Source organism: Ahaetulla prasina, chromosome 10, assembly GCF_028640845.1.
Source record: "Ahaetulla prasina isolate Xishuangbanna chromosome 10, ASM2864084v1, whole genome shotgun sequence".
Classification (NCBI taxonomy): Eukaryota; Metazoa; Chordata; class Lepidosauria; order Squamata; family Colubridae; genus Ahaetulla; species Ahaetulla prasina.
This window is the reverse complement of record NC_080548.1, coordinates 20,081,649-20,091,149: the sequence shown is the minus strand read 5'-3', so window position 1 is coordinate 20,091,149 and position 9,501 is coordinate 20,081,649. Positions and strand designations below refer to the sequence as shown.

General features: G+C 48.3%; 1 protein-coding gene across 2 annotated transcripts in view; it reads left to right on the top strand.

The window, feature by feature from the left end:
* The first annotated feature begins 2,960 nt into the window (after positions 1-2,960).
* SDC3 (syndecan 3) overlaps positions 2,961-9,501 on the top strand; it is a 109,131-nt gene continuing 102,590 nt past the window's right edge. Inside the window, exon 1 of one of the 2 annotated variants that reach the window (XM_058195811.1) lies at positions 2,961-3,429. In XM_058195811.1, coding sequence (XP_058051794.1) covers positions 3,334-3,429 — 96 coding nt within the window. In that variant the 5' untranslated portion in view covers positions 2,961-3,333. The remainder of the gene's footprint in view (positions 3,430-9,501) is intronic. The other variant, XM_058195809.1, reaches the window with a different exon arrangement.

Here is a 9,501-nt window from a genome sequence, read left to right as displayed (position 1 = left end):
CAATCAATCTGGAAGTTCTAAGAAGGGGAAGGGGAGGTACCCAGGCCCTCTTCACGAGGCCACTTGGGAGCAGCCTGTCCTGGCACCATCATTGGGTTCTTCCTTCCTAATACAGTTTCCATCTGTTGCCATTCCAACTTCCAGGGAAGAAAAGATGAATGAGACAGACTCTCATCCTGAGCAGTCGTCACATCCCTCCCAGTCAAAGCAGATTCCAGTACTACCCGAGGAAACCAGCAACAGTCAAGTGTACGGAGGGAGATACTTAGGTCCACTTCATAAGACTAACTGGGAGGAACTCCCAGTCACTTCTACCCCGCTCTTAAAGACCCCGTTAGCGTCCATTCCACCTGGCAGTTGCCAGACCAAGACAGGCAGACAGGAGACCCATCCCAATGCATCAGGTTCCTTCCCCAAAAAACAGAGTCTACCAATAGCCGTTAAGCCTGTTAGTTCTTCCAAAGAGAAGGAGAAGCAGCTAGGACCTCTTCAAGCCCCAGTCTGGTACAGGTTGAACCGACCTCCAGTCCCTCTCCATCAACCTGCTTGGGAATAAAGACCCACGGAGCTTTTTCTTCCAAGGATGAGCTCCATCAATAGTCAACCCACTCCAGTCATCGTTCCATCATTCTGGCATTAAAAACAGTGAAAATGGCCGGTTTCCTTCGTTCCTCCACCATCCCCAATTCTTGGGACATAGTTAAAGGTAAAAATAAAGGTTCCCCTCGCACATATGTGCTATTCGTTCCATACTCTAGGGGGTGGTGCTCATTTCAAGCCAAAGAGCCAGCGCTGTCCGAAGACATCTCCATGGTCATATGGCCGGCATGACTAAATGCCAAAGGCGCACGGAATGCTGTTACCTTCGTACCAAAGGTGGTCCCTATTTTTTCTACTTGCATTTTTTACCTGCTTTCGAACTGCTAGGTTGGCAGAAGCTGGGACAAGTAACGGGAGCTCACCCCATTACACGGTGCTAGGGATTCGAACCGCTGCACTGCCGACCTTTCGATCGACAAGCTCAGCATCTTAGCCACCGCATTCCATAGTTACGTAGTTACACGATGGCAAAAAGGCCTTCTGTGAATTAGAAGCAGATATTCCTTTAACAGCAGGGGTGTCAAAACTCTTATTTCATTGAAGGCCACATCAAGGTTGTGTTTGACCTTGAGGGGCCAGGGTGGGTGTGGCCAGGGTGGGTGTGGCCAGTTCAACATCACTCGTGTTGGGGATGCCTGTGGTGACCCAAGCACTCTGCCAATGAAAACGGGCTCCCGAGTTCCATTTTCGGCTGTGACGGCATCCTGCAACCCTCTGCCGACGAAAACTGGTCCTTTGCTGGCGGCCCCATGGGCCAGATCTAAGCACCCCACAGGCCAGATCTGGCCCCTGGCCCTTGAGTTTGACACACCTGCTTCAAAGTACTCATAGTGTTGGAAAAACCCTACCTTCCTATCCAATATCAATCCCGGAAGTTGAACACAGTTCCAATTATAGTGCTAAATTCCCCAGCGGCAATCAGAGTCTCCCCCAAAGGAATACTTGGCACTTGGGGGTGGAAGTCTTCTCTTTAACCCCTTGGCATTTTTCCAATCTATTCCAATATAGGTAGTCCTCGACTTACAACCCTTCATTTAGTAACCGTTGAAAGTTATCACGGCACGGGGAAAAAAAAAAGTCTTATGACCTTTTTTCACACTTATAAAACACTGCAGCATCAGTCAGAAGGTCAGGACACTGCAGTAATTGTCATAAATATGAATCAGTTGCCAAGGGTCTGAATTTTGATCATGCAACGGATTGATATTTATGACGCTTGCAGTGTCCCGATTTCCTGACAAGCCAAGTCAGCGGGGAAAGCCCAATTAAGGAGGCTGTAACTAACCTGACAACCTGCACGCAGGGATTCACTGGGCAACTTTTACCCAAACGGAGCAAAAAATCCCCCACCGAACAAACGTCTCGCTTAGCAACAGAAACGCTGGGCTCGATTGCGGTCGTAAGTCAAGGACTCCTCCTAAATCACACAAAACTGGGTGGTGTTTTTTTGGCTAGGTGGCTCAGCGGCTAAGACGCTGAGCTTGTCAATCAGAAAGGTCGGCTGTTCGAATCCCGAGTATAGGTCTCCTGCGTGAGCACTAAATGACCTCCAAAGTCGCTTCCAACTCTGTTACTGTTACTGATCAGAAAAGTCAGCAGTTTGGCGGTTCGAATCCCTAGTATATTTTATTTTATTTTTTTATTTTGTCAAGCATATATAAGATAACAGATAAAAGTATGAACATGTATAAAAGTATAAAATGTACAAAAGAGTATAACCGTATATAGTAGGTCTCCTGTGTGAGCAGGGGGTTGGACTGGATGACCTCCAAGGTCCCTTCAACTCTGTTGCTGTTACTGATCAGAAAGGTGAGCAGTTTGGCGGTTCGAATCCCTAGTATATTTTATTTATTTTATCGTGTTTATTTGGTCAAGCATATATAAGGTAACAGATAAAAGTATGAACATGTATAAAAGAGTATAAAAGAGTGTAAACATATATAGTAGGTCTCCTGCGTGAGCAGGGGGGTTGGACTAGATGACCTCCAAGGTCCCTTCCAACACTATTACTGTTACTGATCAGAACGGGCAGCAGTTCGGCGGTTCGAATCCCTAGTATATTTTATTTATTTTGTCTTTTTTTGGGGGGGAGGCGGGCATTGCAACTCCCCACCGCAAACGGCAGAGGCCGAGTTTTGCGGGGCCCGGCCGTCACGCTCGGTGCTGGGTGGGGGGACCCCGAACCGGCGCTAGAGGGCGCCGCAGCCCCTCCGTCTCTCCCCCCCCCTCCTCCCCCCTCCCCGCCGCCTCCTCCCAGCCACTGAGCGAATGGAAACGGATCAGGAGCGCACGTTTCCTGAGCGGGGGAAGGAGCGGGGCGCGCTCTGATTGTTACGGTCCCGGCGAGCCGCGGGCGACTCTGGGCTGGAGCCGGAGGGAGGAGGAGGAGGAGGCGTCCCCAAGCCGCCATCCTTGCACAGCTCGGGCCGGCCTCCGCCCTTCCGAATTGGGGTTGCATCTCTCCCTTTGCCTCTTGGCGGGTGCCTCTTGCAGCCTCCGGCTCTCTTCTTCTTCTTCTTCTTCTTCCTCCTCCTCTTCCTCCTCCTTCCAGCCGCTGCGTTGCTCCGGCTTTCTGGTTGCATCGGAAACAAAGGAAAAGGCACTTTGCCTCTCCCCCTCCCGCTCCTCCCCGTCCCTCCCCTCCCTCCCTTCCGTCCCCTCTGGACCCCCCCGAAGGCGTCTCGGGGGCAGCCGGATCGGCCGTGCCTTCCTCGCCCAGCCGGGAATCCCAAAATGCCTCGGCTGCAGCCGTCGAGGCCCCGCAGCCAGGCAGGGCTGCCGCCGCCGCCGCTCCTGCTGCTCCTGCTCCTGGCCGGCCACCTCGCCCGGGTAAGTGACACCTCTGCTCGGCCGGGCATCCTTTTTTTGCATTTTTTTTTTGGGGGGGAGGGCTGTCTTAATTAAACCCGTCTTTTTTTTTTTTTTTGTGCCGGGCTCCCTCGCCTGGATCGCGTCTTCCCTGGGTGGTCGGGCAAAAAGGAGAGGAGGGGGTGCTTTTTTTCCTCTCTTGCCTTCAGGCCTTTTTTTTAAAAAGAAAAGAAAAGAGGGGAGGGGGATGCTGAAGCGGGGAGGCGGGAGGGGGCTCGCTCGGATACGCGAGACTCCCGGCTTCCCTGAGCGAACGAGGAGGTGGGTTGGGTGGCTGGGCGCTTTCCTAAAGAAGCCAATGCAGGGCTCGCCAGGGGTTTCCCAAGGCGGTAAAGCAGTCCTGCTGAATTGGGGGGGCGGGGGGCCAGGACCCCTCTAGGCATTTGGCTGCCGAGAGGGAGGGAGGGAGGGACGGAGGGCTGGCTGGGTGGATCTGGAGACGGCTACCCCGGAGTCGGGTCTCTTTAACGGCTCCTCTGCTTCAGGAGCATCCCTCTCTCCTTTGGGGCGGAGGGCGTGTGTGGCTTGCGGGGATTGTGGTGGTGGTGGTGGGGGGGCAGATGGGGAGAAAGAGGGGAGATCTGAATGAGCGGCAGCTGCCGCCGTTTGCAGTGGCTGGGGTAGGTGGGTGGGTGGGTCGGGAGACCAGTGGGCGCGCGTGATTTGGATGGATTAGCCAGTGTCTCACACGCCCCCATTTTTTGGGGTGTGTGTGTGTGTGTGTGTGTGTGTGTTCCATCACTCTCTTGCACCCGAGAAGAGGATGGGGTCGGCTTTGCTGGAGTGGTATATCGAACCGCTCCGAAGCAAGTCAAAGGGAGTGCCCATCTCCCCCCCCCCGCGGGAGTGAATGGGTCTAGTTAGTAATAGATGGCTGGGGCCAGAAAGAAAGCGAGAGTGGGGAAGGGTCCCGATTCGTTGTTAACATTCCCGGGTCAGCAATGCTAAAGATTGCAGCTTTTGTTGGGAGAATTAAAGACAGCCCCTCCCTCCCCCCCCTCTTTTCTTCACTGGGGCAGATGTCCTAGTTTATAAGCTCTAGTTGCAAAAAAACAAAACAAAAAGTCTTTATAGAAAGGCCAGGAGAAGGTATGATCTCCCCCACACCCCAATTCGATCTCAGGGCTTGAGTCATTTGAAGTGGGGGAGGAGGCGAGTGGTCCAGCCACACCAAAGGTCACCTGCAAACCTTTAGCTCTCAGCTGTTTTTCCTTTGACCTGCTACAAACTCTCCTTTTGGGAGGGAAAGGGTGATGGGAGAAGGTGGGGAGGGGGGGGCGGGAAAGGTGAGCTGTGACATCATTTGAAGGTCGCTGGGTTTGCACAGGAGGGGGGCGTTTCCCTCCCCCACCTTCCCTTCCCTTGCTGTGTCTTGTGGGAGTGGGGCAGGGAGAGAGAACAGAGGAAAGGATTATGCATAGGATTATACATAGAGCGATATTTGCTCTCAGTGGGTCAAGGTCTGCAGGGAAATATAGAGAGAGGGTTGAGTTGGGTGGGAGTGCGCCAGTAATCCTCCCTGCTTTGCTGTTCAGACTTTCTGGGCTCAGCACTCCCTCTGGTCCAGCAGAAATAGAGTAAAAGTGATAAAAGAGAAGGAGCATCCCGTACAGAATTTAATCTTCCAGAGTGGTTCGAGAACAGCTCACTCCCCTATCCAGAGAGACCCATGGCTCCCTCGTGGGCAAAACCTGGGAAGGAGCGGTCTTGATGGGGAGGGGGTGTGTGAAAAATGGAAATAGGGACTGTTCATTTCTGTACTAGAGGGTTGCTTGCTTGGCTTATCTTTTTCCATGGCAGTGGATCTTCCCATGGTCAGGAGAGCCCATGTTATGCTCTACCTCCCTCCGTGGTTTTAGGCCTCCTTGAAGCCTGCAGGCAGGGGGTGTGGCTGGTGTCGGGGATGACATCATCGCAATGGGGCGTGGCTCAGAGCATCCATCCTTTTACACTTTGGGAGTGGGGAGCGGGGAGAGGTAGGGAAGGGTGTATTAAGCCTATTGTTTTCACCGGCCCTAGTAAAGAGTGGTCCAAATAAAATAAAATAAAATAAAACCACACTTCTTGGGGTGTGGAGGGTGTCCACCTGTGGCACATGATCTGGGTAGGTGGGATTCGGAGGAGATCACGAATTCTGAAGCTGTGACATTATGGAAGAGGTACTTTTTAACAAGGGGGAGTGTGTGTGGCACTGTTGCTGGTTAAGAGGGAGAGAAGCAGCCGCCCGCCTCGCAGGATGGCATCTTGAACCAGGCTGGCTTAGACCAGGGGTCTCCAACCTTGGCAACTTTAAACCTGGAGGACTTCAACTCCCAAAATTCTGGCTGGGGGATTCTGGGAGTTGAAGTCCGCCAGGCTTAAAGTTGCCAAGGTTGGAGACCCCTGGCCTAGACAGATGCAGTATGACATCAGTGTGGCTGTGAATGCCTAGGGAAGAGACCCCGGGCTCAGTGATTGAGTCCATACTACAGGTATGGTCCCCAACTTACGGCCACTATTGGCATCAACCAGAGGATTATTAAGTGAGCTGTGCTTGATTTTATGATCTTTTTGCCATGGTTGTTAAGGGATCAGTCCAGTGGTTGCCCCCCTTGACTTTATTTGTCGGAAACTGATAAAAGATACAGATTAATTGAGTTGGAAGGGACCTTGTAGGTCATCTAGTCCAACCCCCACCCCGCCCAAGCAGGAGACCCTACACCATTTCTGACAGATGGCCGTCCAGTCTCTTCTTGAAAGGTTCCAGTGATGAAGCTCCCACAACTTCTGAAGGCAACTTCTGTTCCATGGGTTGATTGTTCTCTGGCTGGAAAGGTCGCAAACGGTGACGTTGCAACCACCATAAATACAAATAGTTCTCGACTTACAACAGTTCGCTTAGTGACTGAAATTACAACGGTACTGAAAAAAAGTGACTTAGGACCATTTTTTCACACTTAGAACCGTTGCAGCATCCCCCATGGGGTCACGTGGTTTACATTCGGATTCGTGGACAACCGACTCACATTTAGAAGGTTTCGGGGTCGCGAAGTCGTGTGATCCCCTTTTGCAACCTTCTGACAAGCAAAGTCCATGAGGAAGCCAGATTCACTTAACAACGGTGTTACTAATTTAAGGACTGCAGCGAATCGCTTAACCTCAAATGCTAAGGAAAATGGGACAAACCTTGCTTAACAGATTTACTCACTTAGCAACATAAACTCCGGGCGCAATTGAGGTGGTAAGTTGAGGACTACCTATACTGTGCTGGTTGCCAAGCACCTGAATTTGGGTCATGTGACCGTGGGGACGCTGCAACTGTTGTAAGTGTGAGTCATACATTGCCTTTTTTCAGTGCTGTTGTAACTGCAAACCGTCGCTGAACGAGTGTTTGTAAGTCGAAGAGGACCTGTACACCCGTGAAGAAGATCTCAAGATCTTCCTCTGGTAACATACAATGGACAAATCCTGAGTCTAGAGACTCCTGATTAAAACTGATCGGGGCTACAGGCAGTGGTGGGATTCAAATAATTTAGAATAGAATAGAATAGAATTTTATTGGCCAAGTGTGATTGGACACACAAGGAATTTGTCTTGGTGCATATGCTCTCAGTGTACATAAAAGAAAAGATACGTTCATCAAGGTACAACATTTACAACACAATTGATGGTCAATATATCAATATAAATCATAAGGATTGCCAGCAACAAGTTATAGTCATACAGTCATAAGTGGAAAGAGATTGGTGATGGGAACTATGAAACGATTAATAGTAGTGCAGATTCAGTAAATAGTCTGACAGTGTTGAGGGAATTATTTGTTTAGCAGAGTGATGGCCTTTGGGAAAAAACTGTTCTTGTGTCTAGTTGTTCTGGTGTGCAGCGCTCTATAGCGTCGTTTTGAGGGTAGGAGTTGAAACAGTTTATGTCCAGGATGCGAGGGATCTGCAAATATTTTCACGGCCCTCTTCTTGATTCGTGCAGTATACAGGTCCTCAATGGAAGGCAGGTTGATAGCAATTATTTTTTCTGCAATTCTAATTATCCTCTGAAGTCTGTGTTTTTCTTGTTGGGTTGCAGAACCGAACCAGACAGTTGTAGAGGTGCAAATGACAGACTCAATAATTCCTCTGTAGAACAACCGGTTTAACAACCGGTTCTCTGCTCTAATGACCATTTGGGTAGGCATGGCTCGGTGGTCATGTGACCGTGTGGGTGTGGCCAACTCAACATCACTCACGTCGATGGGCGCTTCGCCTTAGCTGTTACAATGTATTGTTACAATGTACAATTAACCAGAGAGGTGGTTTCTGTAAGCAGGGCAATAAAGATTAGGCTAGAAACAACACCAGAATGTTTCCTTCCTGCCTTCCTTACAGGATTAGCCCTGTAAAGTGGAAAAAACCTGGCTACAGGGATGTACTCAGTGGTGGGATTCAACCAGTTCGCACCACTTCAGGAGAACCGGTTGTTAACTTTCTGAGCAGTTTGGTGAACTGGTTGTTGGAAGAAATCATTAAGGCAGAGAACTGGTTGTTAAATTATTTGAATCCCACCACTGGATGTACTGCGTATCCTGCATCCTTCTGCCCCGATTTCATGATGTTGGCTGCGGTTCAGATTGATGGGCCAGTCTGTTGCCAAGATGACTTCATGTTCTACATTCAGCTTACCTAAATATTAGGAAGGATCATCCTGTGGCAGAATCTGTCTCCCCTAATACAAATTCAGTTTGCTGTGAGCCTGATTCATGTGCCTTATTCCCAGCCTATGAGCTCATTCTCAGATGCCTGCAGGATGCTGATGGAAAATTTAGCAGGGAAAATCTTCTAAACTCCTTGTAGCTATTTTATTGCTGTGTTTGGCTGCTGTTGTCCCTGAAATTTCCTAATGCCTATGTCTTGGAGTAAAAGCTCCATTAGAAGCCATTAATGGAGCCGTTAGAGGCAGGATGGGAAGAATGGGCAAAGGAATGGGTTTGAGGGCTCCAGAACTGTGCATACTTCCATTATTAAATGGATGTTCAGCCTTGCTTGCAAAGTTTCAAAAGTTATGATTATTCTTTTTTTTCTTTTTATTGCTTTACTGTGATACACAATCTGACAAACGAGACAACAGACAACATATAAATATCTCCTATTTTTAAACAACGTTTCTTAGTGGTCTACTTTCACTTTTATACCTTTCCCCCCATATCACGTTTATTATTTTATTTTCTTTCTTATCCCATTTTCTTTATTTACATTAAATTATCTAATACTAATAGCTTTACTTTTCTACATTCTTATATATTTATTATTTACATATTGTATATTTCTAATTTCTCCCCTTTATTTTTTCTAGTCTCAAGCCATTCATACCATTTGTTCCAGATTATATAATAATCTGTCTCTTCTTTCTCTTTAATTTCTTTTGTTAACTTGTCCATTTTGGCACATTTTAAAACTTTCCCTATCACTTCTTCATCTGTTGGTGTCTTTTCCTGTTTCCAATTTTGTGCGTATGTTATTCATGCAGCTGTTATATTGTGTAAAATCAGATATTTTATTTCTGTAGTGTATGCTCTTGTAAGAATTCCTAGTAAAAAGTTATGATTATTCTTAAACAGAGAGTGATGGGCAAACTCTTCCTGCAACCCATGGCAAATAATTGCAGAGTTTACTTGGTTTTTTGAGTGGGTTTTTGTGGGGTAACTTCGAGTCAATTTGCGGGTCTTTTTGGCAAGGTTTTTCAATAGAAAGTGACTTTTGCCGTCTTCTTGCTAGAGTTGAAAGAGAGAGTGACTGGTCCAAGGACACTCTGTCTAGCTTCATGCTTAAGGCAGGACTAGAACTCAAAATCTCCTGGTACTCTAGCGTCCTGCCTTAACCACTACATCAAACTGGCTGTCTGCATGGTATTAAGAGCTGGGGATAAAAAGAAATAAAGAAATAAAGGGTAGGGGGGATCAGATCAGAAGTGAATGGCTTCCTCCTTTTTTTTTTTGATAACCTCTTCTCCACTTTTCATATTCTTCTTTCCTCTTCTTTCTTCTTTTTCTTTTTTTCTTTTTGG